General features: G+C 39.2%; 1 protein-coding gene across 30 annotated transcripts in view; it reads right to left on the bottom strand.

Moving 5' to 3' along the window:
• Positions 1-18,097, bottom strand: part of UNC80 (unc-80 homolog, NALCN channel complex subunit) — a 116,012-nt gene that overhangs the window by 6,384 nt on the left and 91,531 nt on the right. For 21 of the 30 annotated variants that reach the window (XM_072121306.1, XM_072121315.1, XM_072121307.1 and 18 more), the window contains 3 exons: positions 11,825-11,906; positions 5,469-5,631; positions 3,018-3,214 (listed from right to left, as the gene is read on the bottom strand). In XM_072121306.1, the coding sequence (XP_071977407.1) occupies positions 3,018-3,214; positions 5,469-5,631; positions 11,825-11,906 (442 nt within the window). Of the gene's footprint in view, positions 1-3,001; positions 3,215-5,468; positions 5,632-11,824; positions 11,907-18,097 lie in introns of all 30 variants that reach the window. The other 9 variants (XM_072121311.1, XM_072121321.1, XM_072121335.1 and 6 more) reach the window with 4 other exon arrangements.

The following is an 18,097-nucleotide window of genomic DNA, read 5'->3' as shown; positions in this document are numbered from 1 at the left end:
ACTTTTCCACTTTCTTGGAGACAGCAGCAAATTTATTAATGCTAAACATAACCCTTGCAATCCTGGGTAAGGAAGATTGAAGAACTAGTACATTGGGACTTGTGGATCTAGATTCCTCTTCACTTGGTCTTCATAGTAGACCGATATGACTAATAAACCTCCCGTATTTTCCGGACTATAAGGCGCACAAAAAATCCTTTGATCTTCTCAGAAATCAAAGGTGCGCCTTACAGTCCAGTGCGCCTTCTATATGAACCGTACTTACAGACAACAGCTGCCTTGAACTGTGCACAGGTCTGCCACCTGCTGGTCATTCATCCTTATAATCAGGTGCGCCTTATAATCTAGTTCGGGTTATATATGAACCTAGACTTTTTAGCAAGCATTTATTGATGGTGCGCCTTATACTCCGGTGCGCCTTATAGTCCGAAAAATAATGTACTTATATGACTGGATCCACCTAGCTAGGAGAATGGAGCCCCCTTCTTTACCCTTCTTACCTTCTGTCATGTCTGTCTAAATTACAAGTGGATATTGTATTATGACTTTTTGTATGTTTTATTTCTACATCAGTCATTTGGTGTGGTTTCTCCATATTGTCTTCTATGTTATTCAATAAAAAGATTGAAACAATACCAATACATCTATATGTTTAGGTGAGTTTTATGTCCTAATTATCTCATTTGAGAGAAGGCATAACTTTACTTAAATAAATAATAAAATATCCATGAAATGTAACATACAAAATATGGAGGAGCTACTAATACAGCATACTCTCGTATACGCCACAAAGTCACAGAGTCAAAGATATAAAATTAGTGCTCTACTCTTATACTGTTTGTCAAATGGCGAGAGCCTCTCATCACCTCTCCATGGACTGGAAATAAAAGATATCCCCGACTCCTTGCATCGCCAATCGTCCTCCTTTAGTGGGTTGAAACACAATCCTCGTCTCGTTACCGTGTCCACGGTGTGTTCCCAATCCTACATCAGGAGGTATGCGAAAGGATAGTGCAGATTGCCAGGTTCAAAAAGGAAATAGTATTTATTGTATATACTCACACATTCCAATTTAAAAGCGTGCATAGTAAAAGCATAAGATGCCTAAAACACCTCGCCCGACCCAGGTTTCGCCTATTCAGGCTTCTTCCGGGAGGACGATTGGCGATGCAAGGAGTCGGGGATATCTTTTATTTCCAGTCCATGAAGAGGTGGTGAGAGGCTCTAGCCATTTGACAAACAGTATAAGGAGTAGAGCACTAATTTTATAACTTTACTTAGTAGTGTACATGTATTATGTTATCACACGGGTGTCCCTCTTACTAGGTCTATCATAGTGCTGTTACATATCAAATTATGTACAATTTTAAGTAAACATGCAAAATATATGAACTCACAAAAACCACATTATAATATCCATGTACACGTCAGATGATTCCTAGTTCCAAATAGACCTGCCTTAGATTGTAATGGGGAGGTATATTCAATGAATTAAAAAGTGGCCCACATTTATAGAGAAAAAATATATTTTTTTTGTGTAATATTATTGGGTGCAACACTAAACATGAAACCACGACACTGTTCATTAACTGCAAGTTTAACTTTTCTAGCTACATTTTTAACTTTCCCAGCCAGCTGAGCTTTACCAACATTCCTCTATCAAGGTCAGTTTTGAGAAAAAACTTTGCACATACAAATGAATTCATAATAAAACTCTTCTAAGTTTACTTTCGAAACATAAATTCATGTTAATGTAACGTCAATAGGACACATCTCTGTGTAAACACTGATTGGGGCCAATCTACTAATTTTTATGTAAAAGTTATACTTAAAGCTTAACAAAATGTATGAGGTCACTTTTTGATTTCAGAAATGATGGTAGATGATAGATAGATAGATAGATAGATAGATAGATAGATAGATAGATAGATAGATAGATAGATAGATGATGCAGATGTTAGTAGTAAATGTTGTAATATACTTTATTAATGAAAAAATCCTCTTTGTCCTATTCTCCCTAATTTCTTCTCCAAGAGTGAAAAGTATATCTGAAAGCTGTACTGAAGTTAGAACACAGCAGATTGATAAGGAGAAGATGCTGAAGATGGACTCCTTATATACCTATGTAATATTTCACTGGTCAATAGGATACATTTATAAACTGAATTAAGTAAGACTTTCACATCTTCTCATTTATAAGCTATCTGTGTGACCCAGCTCATTTAGACACCCTGTTTAGTACAGGATGAAAAAACAAGAACAAGCAGTTTTATTTTCTAGTATATTCCAAAGTTTACAATTATCACCTTTACTATTGAGATGTTTTTGGGATTCTAGCACATTTTCATTAGTAAACATTAGCCCTATTGCTTAGAAATTTAGATTTCAATTACTCTCAAATTCAACGCAATGGGGCTATGCGCCAGTTTTCTGTCTGACTTTGCATGTTCTTTTTAGTGCAAACTGCTTGCACGTGTATTTAATAAGTGTCTCCTCCACATTTGTGTCTGTGTCGCACGTGCCCCTTTTGTGGCGCAGCTGCATTAGGTTTTATGTGACAAAAATTAGGGGGCGGTCTGGTGCTCAGTTCAACTGTGCGCAAGATTTAACATGCAAAGTCTGAGAGAATTGTGTTGCATGCCCCATGTTAAAGGTGCACCACAAAAAAGTGGTGCACTCTGTCGGAGCAGTGCAGGGGGCGCCAGATTCATTAAGAACGTGTGCCAGAAATCCTGAATCTTGTGTCCTCTGCACACGACACAGGTAATCTGCATTGAGTGAAGTTTGTTTTGTTGTTAATAAATGTGCCCCATTCTTCTTTAGACATGTTTCCTGAGCACTATTAGAGGGTTGTACAGATATTCCTGGTATTATCAGTAAGAAATAGAAAAATCTAGAAAATCCACAAATTCACCCTGCGTCTGATTTCCCAGTTACAACATGTGGCAGGTCTCTTTGGCACACGGACCATTAGAAGGAGGTGAGTTACGCATGCTCTAACCTGCTTGTGGTGTTACCTGGCTGTCAGTCTGGCTGTGAAGATCAGCCACAGTGATGGATGGGGAAGACCTTAGAACGGGGCTTTCTGAAGATGCTTGTTTGACCGATGGTGCGGGGCTACAACCAGAGCGCGTTGGTATGGGAGGGACCTCAGCATGCGATGTAGAAGGCTGAGGCTGATTTTCAGTGAAAGTTACAGATCTCTTTTGATCCGCTGCAGGGATAAAATAATAGAAGGAAGCTATGAAGAACACGTAAATATAAATTTAGGCATATTGACTTCAAAGTCCATTTAGAAGGTATATTAACCTCAGATGTATACTACATGCTCATAAGTATGTGAACTCCAAAATAAATCATAGATTAAAGGTTCTTATTCTGATGTCGGCAAAAACACCTTATTCACAGTTGCCATTCTGGTTCATCCCCAAATGTGTTCGATAGAACTGATTAGACCAGGATATGTATTAGGTTCACAAAACATGATTAAAATGTAGCCATTGGCAAAGAAAGCCAACAAAATTAAAAAGGTGTGTGTTATAATCCATATCACTAATTAACCCAAAGTATAAATATGGTACAAAGCATATTCCAACAGGACAGACCTAATCACTCTAAATTTAATTGTATTATATTAATAACAACAGAATTCATACATAGAAAACAATGGGATAAATCATACCAGTAAATAGGACACCACACCAGCCAGCCCCGACACGTGTTTCGCAATAAGCTTCCTCTAAGCTTATTTATACTTTGGGTTAATTAGTGATATGGATTATAACACACACCTTTTTAATTTTGTTGGCTTTCTTTGCCAATGGCTACATTTTAATCATGTTTTGTGAACTAAATAAAGATTTAAAGTTGAATTATGCTTTTTGGTGTAATTTTTTTTTTTCTGACTTACAAACTTTTGGTTATCATTATTAGTTTAACTGGGGGTAAACTTATTTATTTCTTGCCCTTACCACCCTGTTACACTCTTTTGGATACTCAGGATATGTATTAGAAGCTCTTACTCTTTGCACTTAATCCGAGAAAGGGTAAAGCCGAGCAGATGCCCAGGTTATAGCCCCTGAGCAGACCTTTACAGGTAACAGCTGAAGGCTTATGGAATGGCTAATTTAATGCCATTAAGAGGAGTTTTTATGGTTTTCATAATCTGGAGCAGATTAAATCCTGATTCCTAGGAGGGACAATGAGAGCCTGGATAACTCCACCCCACCTAGTGATTGACAGCTTTCACCTATATCAGTGTGTGTATACAGGTGAATGGGCGGGATAAATCCTTAAACGCCTATCATACTATGCAATAAATCACAGAACTCGGCTACAGCCTTTCTATAAAATCCTTCTCATAAATTACGGATAGCAATGTCTGAGGGTCTCATTGACAGAAGGGGCATAGTGGGTTATAGCTTTCTTAATACATAAGTGTAGCCAAGGACATGCAAATGATGAAAGCTCCTCGAAAGCAGTTTGTTAGAACAACCAAGTCAATCTAAAACAAAACAAGGGAAAATACTTATTTCTTCTATCTCTACGAACTTCCAGTGTTATTATTTAGCACTCGTATTAAGGGCTGTTTCAGACGACGGTGGTCAATCCAAGAATCAAAAACCATGCAGCGTCCTGTTTCACAGACAAACTACAGTGCCAAGGATGGGACTCTGAGAATTATATGTGTAGATATGTGATGCAAGGAGTTGCTCCCACCACACAACCCCCCCCCCCTCCCCCTGCACAAAACAGCAGAGCTGGCCTGTTATTAACAACTTCTATGGGTAATAAAAATGGTAGAGAAACTTTATAGGTAGCGCACCACATAAAGAGGTGAGCCCCATTAAACCACCTAGTTATTAAAGCCTTATCAGGCCTGGTAATTAAAGAAAATCTACCATCATAATCCATCATGATAAACCCAGAACACTCACTCCGTGACCGCGACTGTGGTAATCTTCTTATATTTGTTATTTATGGCCTCCTTCCTTCTAAAATCAAATGTTAAAATTATGCAAATTAACCTAACCCTTCTGTGATCTGGCTTTACAGGCTGTTATACTGTCCTACCCTCTCCCTGAGCACTTGCGCGTTACCAGAGCCCATCTGTGTAGCAAGTTCACAGACAGTTACACCGTGCTAGAGAACTTCTCCCCTCCCACTGTGTGAGATTACAGCACGCAGAGGTAGGGGGAAGTGCTTAGGGAATAGGGCAGAGGTTGAAATGTACTCCTGTACAGTTTAATAGCCTTTGAAGAATGAGCACGGAGGGGCTCTGATATGCCCCCTTAGCACAACCTTTACAAGGAAGGAGGCAGATAAGTCATGATGGAGTAAATATAATGTTATTCATGTTTGATTTTGATGTTAAATTTTCTTTAAAAGTGTTAAAGGAATTAATATTCAGCTTTTAAACATATTAAAAAACCAAAACGTATAAATACACTGTTTTAACTAGTTGGTACCTGTTTTTTGATCTTCCTCACGTATTTGCTTGGCACGGGGCTGTATACTTCTGCGAGTTGTTGATAGTCTCGCCCCATGCCGACTCCTTGGTTCAGTTTGGGTTTTCTGGCGTGAAAGTAAAGGCCTTCGTAGCTGAACCAGGTGAGAAGGAGAGAAAGCCCCCTGTTACACCATAATACAGGGGAGATATTAACACTCAGGAAGATTCAAGTTCATATGTGCCATTGGGCACAAGTGGTTCAGAGAACCTCATGGAAAATCACAAGCTCCTTGCATATCCATGTTTTTTCTAGTTTGAAGATAAATTTCAGACTACAATTTTGCAATCTAATCAGTAACACTGTTTAATTTAAAGTTATACATTCATTAGCATTTAGATGTTTTCAAGATTTCTTAGAACTACTTTTGGGAAGCTCTATTTAACTAGTATAAACATCAGATATCCAAGGAACTATAATAGTGCACTTATTAGACCAAAAAGTCTAAATAACAAATTTTTCTGTCTTTTCATAAAAGATATTTATGGCATGTCCATACGATATGTCTCTATATTTTGATAGTTCTACTCAGGTTTCTTTCAGGAAAAAGCATGCTACGCCTGGGGATCAGGACACAGGCGCAAAATATGTTCGGCTGGGGAGAGGAGGGGTGACCACTGCTCAAGTCCATGTGAAAGGGGCCTAAGGGTCAAATCTGGAGTGTTTTTTTTTAAAAAAGAGCATAGAACTGAGCTAAGTTTTCATAGTTCAGAAAGAAGTAAATGGGCGTTAAATGAAGTATATTGTGAGGAACAGTGATCTACGCTATTCCATCATCTGTAATTCACTTCTATGGGGATATAGAGCTGAAACCAGAAGTTTACATACACTATATGAATGTTTTTCTCACTACCTGACATGAAATCAGAATAAACCTTTCTATTTTCGAAATTTTGTAATTACAACATTTACATTATTTGCCTAATGCTAGAAAAATGAGAGAAAGAGAGAATTTCTTTAAGACATTTTTAATGACTTTCTGCAAAGTCAAAAGTTTACATTCTCTATTGTATACTATGCCTATAAACAATTAGGGACAGTCCATATGATGATTTGGTCTTTTTGGAAGTTTCTGAGTTATTGGCAACTTCTTAGTTAAGTGTCCCACCTGTGGATGTATTTGAAGGCACGTCTGAAACAGACAAGATATAAAGAAGTGAACTGTGGTCTTGCTTGGGTTCAGGCTTGTGTGCAATGTATAGTACAAACAAGAATAGGAATGTCCATTATACCACTCATGAGGTAGACGGTTCTGTGTCCCAGGGGTGAAAGTGCTTTGGTCGGAAATATATATATATATATATACCCAAGAGCAAAAGCAAAAGACCTTGTTAACATGCTGACTGCAGCTGATCAATTTCTCTCTCTAATTATTCTGGTATTTAAAATATTAATAATTTTAGTATTCCAAATTGACCTAAAACGTGAAAAGTTTATTATCAGATAGTGAGAAAAACGTCATATGTGTATTTTCATATAGTGTTTGTAAACTTCTGGTAAGCTGTAGAAACAGTGGGGGAGATGTATTAATGTGTAGGTCTTTAGAGCCAAACTAGACAGGTCTCTGCTGCATCATATTAATAATTGTGTCTGATGCTGGATGATGAGTCCTACTTTACACCTCCTATTAGTTGGTCTAGTTTGCTCCACAATATTACATTTTCTTTTTTCTGGTACAGGGGCTATTTTGTGTCAGGACACACCTCCTTCAATAAATGTGGCGCACCGCCTTTCAGGTGCACATTACTCCGGTTCTGACGTAGACAGATTGATACATCTACCCCAGTGTAGATCAGTTCTACACCATTTCCATAATACCCTCAAAGTGACTAGCAAATATAAGGAGTCACAGGATGGGGTAAGGGGTTTGTTTTAGAGATAATTGTGGGTTCCAGAAGTGGGACGTGCATTTATCAAACATGTATGGAATACCCTATGGACATGTTATAAATGTGTTTCATGGCATAATCCCTTAAATAATAACATTCTCATATCAGTCTTAAATTTCCTATTTTTAACAGGGCATTTAAATGATCAAGTTAAAGCACAAACCAACCATTCGGAGTTAAGCTCCCTTTTTTATTTAAATGTGAAAGAAAGTTATATTTTGGTCCTGATTAGTTGTCCATATGCAACACGTCCAGTTACTCTGTGTTTTGGTGCAGTTTTAGCATTGGGAGGTTGATACTGTAAATAGTGCCACAGAGCGGTAAAAAACCCCAGAATTTGGTGAAAACACCAAAAATAAAGCATATGGCATGAAAAGCTGGGGGAAACTAACTATGTTAAACAGATTTCTATTCACTATTTTGGTTATAAAGATGTGTATGGGTATATCCATTCCATTTGGTTTGTATGATGCCACTAAGAAATATTCTTACAAGCGGTTTAATGGTGGGAATTGAAGTTATCTTTGATCCCAGCCATCGGATCAGGACCCCAGAGCTGTTTTTGTGATTCATTTAGGACATGTGGTTTTTATTAGCATTTTTTAGCAATTGGGGACTAAAAAAGCAAAATTGTGGTTGGCACCCCACTACATAAGAGTTAGTATCATGCACTAAAATGCATATTGTCGTCCGCTTGGATCTTAAAGGTGTGTGCGTCTCAACACGGGTAAATGCATTACCAGGTTGTATCTAAAGTCTAACACCCCTGGAACACTGAGGGGGACCCCATGCCAGTTTTATTTAAAACAATGCAAAAACTCCATCAAAAGAGCAGTTTTAAAACATGGTATAATGAAGCACTATAAAGTATGTTAAATGGGCTTTCTCATTAGGACATCTCCAGTCCATATGCACTATTAGGGTATACGAGCACATAGAGGGATATCTCTAGTTTAAAACTCCCATAAAAGGGGCAGAGTGTAAGGTCCATGCATAATAGTTAAATGAAGCTCTGATACACCAGTATCCAAATTTGTGTGGTAATAATCAGTTTTTTGAGTCGACATCCAAAGGTTTGGACACTTATAGATTCGACATGTATATAATTTTCTGCATTGTTCTGAACACACCACATGACCTCTCAAGTTTTTGGGTGGTGACAGGCAGGGCCGGCGGCAGCAATGAGGATACCTGGGCAAGTGCCAGGGCCCACAAAGAGCTGTACTTAAGGAATCCATGGGAGTGAAGGGGGATGTATCTAATGAATCCATGGAGGCCAAGGGGGCTTTATATAAAATAACCATGAGGGTAGGGGGGCTTATATAAACCATAAGGGGGCTGTTTGAGATAATGAACTTCATTACTTGAAAATGGCTACATTGAGATAGCTGAAACATTGTATTTCCCACTTGTGAAATAAAACACTTGTTCTTCACAGAGTGCTGCTTCCCTGTCTTGGATTGATAAGCTAGGGGATATTAAGGGAACAGGAGACTGTTTTAGTTTCTGAATTTTTAATACCGCCACATAAGTTCACTGCAAAGGGGCCCACTGAGGCTCTGTTGCCCAGGGGCCTACTGAAACCTGAAGCCGGCCCTGGTAGCAGGAGATAACTGTGTTACATTTTCAAGTATTAAAGGACATGTTATATTGTCAATGGCTTTTAGGATGGTAGAAGTAACTAAGAGGACATCTACTATAATAGAGACATAATAAATAAGGACAATAGTTTAGGTCCTTTGATTTTTAATAAATCCAAATCTTATGCTCCTGTTGGATTCAAAAGGGAAAACAGCAAATACAAGATAAAGCTGTAAAATAAAAACAGCCATTAAAACAAATACAGTAGAGTTAACTGGAATTGAAACATTGACACTTTTGTCTCTGTGCAACTGGACATACAGTAAGGATATAAGATAAAACATGCAAATCATAGTTCACAAGAGAAGCTACGTTATACTGCAATCTGTTATGAAATATTATATGTATCATTCACACCTGTTGTTTGTGTCTCATGACTTATTTATATGGACCTAAAGGCAAACTAGTTTGAAGTGAAATTTGGGTAACACAAAAGTATCAGTAACAAGTCCATATAGTCTAAGCAGTGGGGTGATGTTCAAGAGGTTTAGACTAAAATACCAAAGACTCTTGTGAATGATACAAATGATGATTTCATATTCTATTATGAATGTGAAGATATCTTTAGAAGGCCTTTCAGTGATTGTATGGGAAGTGTTATAGATCTGGGAAATTTATAACATTACCAATGTGGTTTAGCAGGAAATAAGACATGCAATGGGCAGGTACCAGCTTGGCGAACAGATGATAAAGCCATCAGGCCATACACTCTTCCAACCCTTACTTACGGGTGTATCAGCCTCTTTACACTACGCCCATCACTGGGAGGAGAATCTATCAGACTACGGATACATTGGATATTAATCCCATAAACTAAACTTGTAAAGATAACTTCACATTTATAGACTTCACGGGAGATGGAAATGTTGCGCAAGCATTAGGTGCCCTGTGCTGTCCAACCACATGTCATCTCATAGACCCCTGGATCTTCTACTCATGTACAGTACGACATGAATTCATCAGAACAAAGCCATGTACTCTACATGAGATATATTACTACAACAACATATGTAATAATTAAAAGGTAATCCAATGAGGTAATAGGTTACAGTTCAGTGAGCACCTGGATAGTATTCTGATTTACAGTAATACGTATATAGCTGTGTGATGAATGGAGTCATCATATACTTCATTCTGATTCTTAAGGGTTCTAAGCATCGAGGTTTACTTTAACCTACCATTTATGAGAAAGGTTTTCTAAAAATTATGAGGATAATGATGGTTGATGAGTTGCTGTCAAAATCTAGACAAAGAGAAACGTAGTAATGGACATTGTTAGAATAATGAAAAGTTACACACATTTCCACTACACTTTTTGTATCAGTTTTTACATCTCTGCTTGCTGTCCTGCTATAGAAAGCATCATTGTTTGTTTCCAGTGGACAGAAATCTGACCATGGTCACACAGGTGCACAGCTCGTTATACGACACGGCTCTGATTACTCTTTATGATACTAAAGAGCTGTGCACCTGTGTGACCATGGTCAGATCTCTATCCACTGGAAGTAAACAATAAAGTTTTCTAGAGAAGGACAACAAGCAGAGATCCAAAAAGTATATTGGAAAATTGTATAACTCTTCATTATTCAAACAATATCCATTATCTGTTGAAATGGGAACACCCCTTTAAGCAGGGACAGGAACTTAAGGAGGTATGTCTGCAACTTGGACCAGGAGAAGCCTTTTTTAAGGAAGGTTTTCCTTATGTAATAACATAAGAACTATAAATACTGTATAATTAGAAGTTCTGGTACAAATTATATATGTGCCTACGGCTTCAGGTTATGCTTTTGGTCTTAAAGTGAGTCTACTGACAGTTTTGACCGTGCAATGTTGCAGACAGTGTTAGGTATTGGCATTTGAGAGCATTGTAACTATACATTTGTGTATCTTGTTGGTGGTAATAGGATCATAAAAAATGCATATATATATATATATATATATATATATATATATATATATATATATAGAACAATACTGTGTTCTTTGATCCCCTCCTCTCTACTGTAATATCTAACCAGATTCCTGCTATATCTGGCTCATAGTAGAGGGGAGGGGCTGTGCAGCATTTAAGTAAAGAGTTCTAAGTCCAGCTGCGATTCTGGAATACACATTGATTTATCACAGTTCTGATGCTACGGACAACACAGACAAAAGTATAACTACACAGATTTCCAGGGTTGCTATCCAACACTGAATGCACCTTTGTATGGTCAAAATTCCCAGTAGACTCCCTTTAAATGTCATATCTGTTACTTGTTACTAGGTGCTGCCACATAGTTAGATGTTGTTTTTACATGTTACCAAGTAGAAAGCTTATGGCAGAACCACATAATTCCTTTTATAAACACCCTTATAACAGCATAGCGCATGCAGTATGTACGGTATAAAGCAAAAGCACTAGGAAAAAAAAGCATTGACATAGCTGTAGCTTTAGCATTGTACCTTTTGTAGGCGACAGTAACAAGGGGTAAAGCAGCAATATCACATTACACACTGCTGTTATTCCTATTATATATCTCAAAGTTATATGTACAAAAAGATGGACAATGATGACACCGACAGAGGTAAGTACATAAAATGATAATGAAATACATCTGGACAGATAAGGAATGAAATAATGTGACACAGAAGTTAATGGAGATAATTGGACATGTGAGATTAGACATTTTTTAAGTAATTTTGCATAGTTTGAACTCATTGCTTCTTTTATCCCACCATGGGAATGAGGACCATCCAGAGAAGCCTTCATGGATGACATCAACCCCTGCGTCATGTAGCACTTACCTGCCTCAGACCTCTCTTCCTTCCCAATGGTGGCTGAATGAGAAGGTTCTGATGACCAGGTTCACTCTGCACACTGGCTACCCTGTTGAGTGTTAACAGCATTAACATATGGAATGCACACACATGAGAAGGAAGTATGGTGGATGTGGACAACAAAGACAAAAAGGTTTTAGCATTGAGTAAGGAAAAACAACTGTGATAAACTATAAGAGTAACAGTTGCACCCGATATCCGAAGAGGTAACTATTAATACCATGTCCGTGTATAGCACTGTACCCATCACTGACTAAGAAACTTCTTCAAAAACTGGGTTCGGTGTGTCTTATTAACTTTTGTCTTGGTGTGAACATGGTATGCGTAGGGAACAATTTAAAGCGAACCTGTCACCAAGAATATCCCTTTTAGCTGGGTACAGGTTGCAGTGGCTTATGCCATGGTGATTTTAAAAATGCCTTTGTCAGTATTCTGAATCATATCAGTAGTTGATAGAAATTTAATTCACATTACCTGGTGGCAGTGTGCGATGAGTCCCTGGGGAGCGCCAGCAGCAGCCGCCTGTGTCTCCTCATACATTCATCCTCTAGTCCACAGCGCCCCCTCCCTCCCCTAAATGCTCAATGCAGATGACAGGAAGTGGGGAGGGAGCTGCATTAGAGGAGAATGACACAGGCACACACAGGTTGCAGCTGCCCCTCCTCTGGGACTTCTCACACGCTGCTAGCAGGGATCCAAGTAATGTGAATAAAATTTACATAAACTACTGAAATGATTCAGAACGCTGACAAAGGTATTAAAATCAGCATAGTATAGGCTATTGGAACCTGTCATCGGCTAAAAATGACATTTCTGATGACAGGTTTGCATTAGAAGTCCTGGAGCCAGGATTCTGCCAATAATCCTAATATTACGTGTATGGACTCCTGACTGAGCAGGATAGACATCCAAAACCATCAGTGTTACTACATTTAAACCACCATTACAGCTATTTCTGTAAATCTGTGGGATGTGTACCTGTGTGGCTCAGCACATTTGTGGGCACAGCCACTGAATATTGACCAGAAGTCATTGTGCGCAATCCATGTTTAAAATAATCTCAGGTTCTTCAAATTGTGTTAAGTTGTACAGAGAGGGTTTCATTAAAGTCAACTTTAAACCCTGTCTGGTTACAGACAATAGAACCCCTGTAATGTTATAATCTTACATCTAGGAGGCTTTAACGGCTTCTGTGCAGTCCTTTATGACAAATACAAGTGAATTTACTGATATGAACTGATATTACAAATGCTGTGCTGTCTACCATGTCCTAATGCTATATAAATCATACCTCCATACTGTATGGTGACTTGTAGAATATCCTATCCTTTTCATATATCCTTTTTTTTATATATTTCTTTACTTCTTCTGTAATTATGATGATTGCAATTGTCGTCTGATAATCTCAACTAGTTACTGTTGATTTACACAAGAAACTACCAAAAATTTTACTATGAATTACATTGCTATCGTAATTTTTAGATATGCCATCAGTGTTCCTTCATTAGTCACTTTACAGTCCTACTCGGTAAAATCTATTTCTGTCACCTCTACCTGTTGAAGCAGCTCACAAGGATCCATCCCAGCCTTTATCTAGTCAATTCATACATTAATAATTATAAAATCATCTTTCTTTATTCTGTAAATGAGGCTGGTCACATGGTCAGAGGCAGTGATGTCACCCCTGTTACCACTCCCCTCTCTTCCCCCTGCTCATGTCTGTGTGTAATGTATAGTAAAGCATTGCTAGTGTCTGTGCTTTATCTGCTGACATGCTCTCCCTCCTAATACACATCAGCTACACAAGAACCTGACATGTTCTGCTATAACATGGCTGCCTGGAGCTGCTGTATCTCTCCTATACACACACAGGCTGCAAGGGGCACCAGCACCAGGAAGCACATGGAGGAGCCATTACACCATTATACCTCACACCATTATACAGGCTGTCAGTCATGTGTATAGGAATATCTCATACACACAGGCTGCAGGGGGCGTGGCCGCCAGCACTATTAAGCACATGGAGGAGCCATTACACCATTATACAGCCTCACATCATTATACAGGTTGTCAGTCAAGCACTGGGGTGTGGCTGTGCCTCCCAACCATGAATAAGCTGGACAGCTGAATATGCTAATGACTCATTGGACATCTCACAGGTCATTTGCATACAGCTTTACGACCTCATTGCTTAAGTTTACAGGCATATATTTAGTTTAGGGGGTTAATTTGCCTGACGATCCATTTACTGTTGATTGTCCTAGACTTAATATGGTCTATGTAAAGTATCAACATAGTGTAATGAAAGTTAAGCAATTGCACTTTATGCATAAAACACAAAAAGTCTTTATGCACATATTGTTGTCTATAGCCAAGGTCACAGTGCGCTTAACACATCTGTAGAAAATACCTTTTTTCACTACTGACTCAAGAAGGAGACTAACAGCTTAGACAAAGAAGCGGGTCATGATGGGACTGTGAAGCTTACTATGTAGAGGATCGATATACAGAGTATACAAGAAGATTCAATAATACATTTGAACTGTCTATTAGTGAAATTTTAAGACTAAAGGAAAACCCTTAACTTGCGCATGACTTATCACATACAGCATATAGGCAGACAGTTCATGTGTTTTGTTATTATGCACCTGGTACTCAGATACATAGTAATAATAATATTAAATTAACAAAAATATATAAAACAAATACTGTAAATGCTGAAGTACTGCAATGGTGAATATAGTTCAGCCTCAAGATTATTTATCAACTGACAAATTGATGTGGCACAGGAACTTTCCCCATAGAGTAACACTTTGCCCATATCCTTTATGTAACAGCTGTAGAGGAAATGCGGTTGTAAAATAAAAGAGAAGGAATTGTGGAGATAATTAAGCAAATAGATTTTTCCCCCTTTCTCTCCATCAAAACATCACATATAAATAACTGCATTAGAATGCAGAATAAAACGAGACAATGCTAGCACAGCCTATATTACTGTACTTCATGTGCTATATGCCTATATTATGTATTGATATGCAAACTATTTAAAGGGAACCTGTCACCACATTTGCACATATACAGCCTTTGACAGGTTCTTATAGAGCTCTAATAACTGACACCCTTCTTTTAGCTAAAAATTGTTTTGTTTACAGAGGGGCATGTCCTGCTCGTCCAGCCCCTCCCATCTAATCCTCCCCTACTGGTCACAGTTCATGTCATGTGACCAGAGTGACATCATCTCAGGTCCTTTGGTCTCTTAATAATAGCAAACTGTACCCTATGCATGAATCTGACCACATGAAGTCACAGTAGCCTCCATGGACCTCTACTCCTCCCCATTCTCCATGGAGGCTGTTGTAAATTCATGTAATCACAAACATGGTGTACAGTTTGCTATTCTTAGAAGGCTAAAGGACCTGTGATGATGTCACTGGTCACATGTAATGAATGTAACACAAGGCACCGTGTAAAAAGATCGACACAATATTTCCCAGCTGTACGTAGAGCTTTATATGTCTGTAGTTGAATATTAGCAGACAGTACAAGGAGGCAGAGCAGTGATTTGAAGAGACACAGAGCTGTCAGCCAGAATAATGGGGCATGGTTCACTGGTATCTTTGACTCTTATCTCTCAGGCTTCCAGGGATGAGTCAGAAAAGCTAATCTGCATATCAGAAAAATGGCTGTAATTAAAGTACAGTGCCCCACTTGCATTGTAGCCCTTTATTAGCAAACATTGTTATAGGGGGGGGGGGGTGAAAAATCAGGTGACAGGTTCTCTTTAAGAGTTGTTCAGGAAATCAAAATGTGGAAAAATCTTTTTAGTTCTCCTGGATTTACAGTGCTGCCACTCAGTCTCTGTCTATGTCCACAAGGCATGAGATTGGGGCTAGCAATCAGTGGACTTAGCGGTGATGAGGGGTTATGGCTTCAATCATTGAGCTAAAATTCCTGAATAAAGTGCATGGCCAGTGTGGTGACTGATATGGTGGTCACATGCCAAACACAGACACTGAGAAGATCGGTAACTGTGGATTTGTGTTGAAATTGACGGGTGAATATGTTTCTTAAAGGACATCTACCACCACATTACTGGTGGTAGAGTGTCCGAATTAGGATGCTTGTTCTGTTTAGGGGGCGGGGGGACAGTTTTTTAGCATCTTTAATAACAAAATATGAACTTTGTAAAACAGCCCGAGGCGCTCAGACTGATGGCCCCCTGAGTGCCTCTTGGCTTCCCCGGGCTCTTAATTTATGTACGCCCCCGCTGCAAGCCTCCTCCTGCTTCCAGCCGGGGAAGTAGGAGAGAGCACATGCCACACTCTCTCCACGCCCTGACTCTGAAGTCACAGGATGGATCGTAACTCCCCGGCCAGGAGCAGGAGGAGGCTTGCAGCGGGGGGCGTGAATATATACAGGCAGTCTCCGGGTTACATACAAGATAGGGTCTGTAGGTTTGTTCTTAAGTTGAATTTGTATGTAAGTCGGAACTGTATGCTTTATCATTTTAACCACAGGCAAATTTTTTTTTGGTCTCTGTGACAATTGGATTTTAAAAATGTTGGATTGTCATTAGAACCAGGAGTAACAATAAAGATTAATTACAGACACCATTGATAGCTGTTACAGCTGATCATTGTAGCCTAGGACAAAAGTACAGTCAATTACCAATATCCAGAGGTCCGTTTGTAACTAGGGGTTGTATGTAAGTCAGGTGTTCTTAAGTAGGTGACCACCTGTAAAAGTCCGGGGAAGACAAGAAGCGCCTGGGCGCAGTCAGCCTGAGCGCCTACGGCTATTTTACAAAGTTAATATTTAGTTATTAAAGATGCCAAAAAACTTGTAGGAAACTGTCCCCCCCCCCATCCCCTAGATGGAACGAGCAGCCTAATTAAGACACTATCAGCAGTAATCTGGTGGTAATTTGAGTCTTTTTACAAAATAAAAGGGCCCCTCCCTGATTGTTCCCCTTTCCAACCACTTGGCATGAGGGTGCTGCAAGGGGATAAATAGTCACAATTCTTGGTTGTCTGCATGAAATTTCCTCATGGATGGTACAAGCCATAAAACTGCTGTACAAGCCATAATAAATGCCCCCCATTACATTTATTTAACGCAAAATGGGAGTCCTCAAATAAACTTGAGGTAAGAGTGGACAATGTGAATCTCTGACATGTTGCTGAAGCTTTTACATTTGTTCACGAGATTTACTTTTGTTTTTCATTTTGATTAATTAAAAGGCTCCTGTAATGTTAGTAACAACTATCACTGTCCAAATGGTACCTCTGTTTGTGTTCAGGGGAATTCTGCAAGGATTCCTCTGCACTGCTTATAGAAGGGCATGATATACACACTATGGGGGTCATTTACTAAGGGCCCGATTTGCGTTTTCCCGATGTTACCCGAATATTTCCGATTTGCGCTGATTGTACCTGAATTGCCCCGGGATTTTGGGGCACGCGATCGGATTGTGGCGCATCGACGCCGTCATGCGCGCGACGGAAATGGGGGGGGGGGCGTGGCCGAACGAAAACCCAACGTATTCGGAAAAACCGCCGCATTTAAGAACGGAAAATGTGTTGCTCGGGACGTGCTTACCTTCACTCAGCCAAAGCCGGTGAACTCCAGCGCGTTCAGATGCTTTTCAGCGCAGCAGCGCCACCTGGTGGACGGTGGAGGAACTACCTTATTAAATCCCGGCCCGGACCCGAATCCAGCGCAGAGAACGCGCCGCTGGATCGCGAATGGACCGGGTAAGTAAATCTGCCCTTATATGTGCAGGAGGAGTAGGATACATCATGCACTTGGAGGTTTTTAACTACAATATATGGTATTCCAAATTATGACTTTACCCTATATAGATACCTAATATCTGCATTGTTTAGAGTCTCCTTTAGCTGTGTGTTATGATGACTGACAGGACTTTGAGTCTCAATTATATATCCGTTACTAATCATTTCTGGCCTACATACACTCTAATTTAACATAAGAAGAACATTCTTTTCTCAAAAACTCTCATAAGCCATCTTTTATAGGTAACTAGTAATGTAGAGCTTGTAGTATATCTCCTAAGTCACTAAACAGTCTACTTACACATTGGTAACACTGACAATGAGGTAATGACAATGAGATACAGAGTATATGCTAAAAATGTGTGTGCACCAGAAAACTTGATAGATCTATAGACAATGACCACTAACCATATTACTACCACAATCTCTCTCAGCTTCTCCTTTGCAT

Source organism: Engystomops pustulosus, chromosome 8 (genome assembly GCF_040894005.1).
Source record: "Engystomops pustulosus chromosome 8, aEngPut4.maternal, whole genome shotgun sequence".
NCBI classification, from domain to species: Eukaryota; Metazoa; Chordata; class Amphibia; order Anura; family Leptodactylidae; genus Engystomops; species Engystomops pustulosus.
This window is presented reverse-complemented; position numbering and strand designations above follow the sequence as displayed.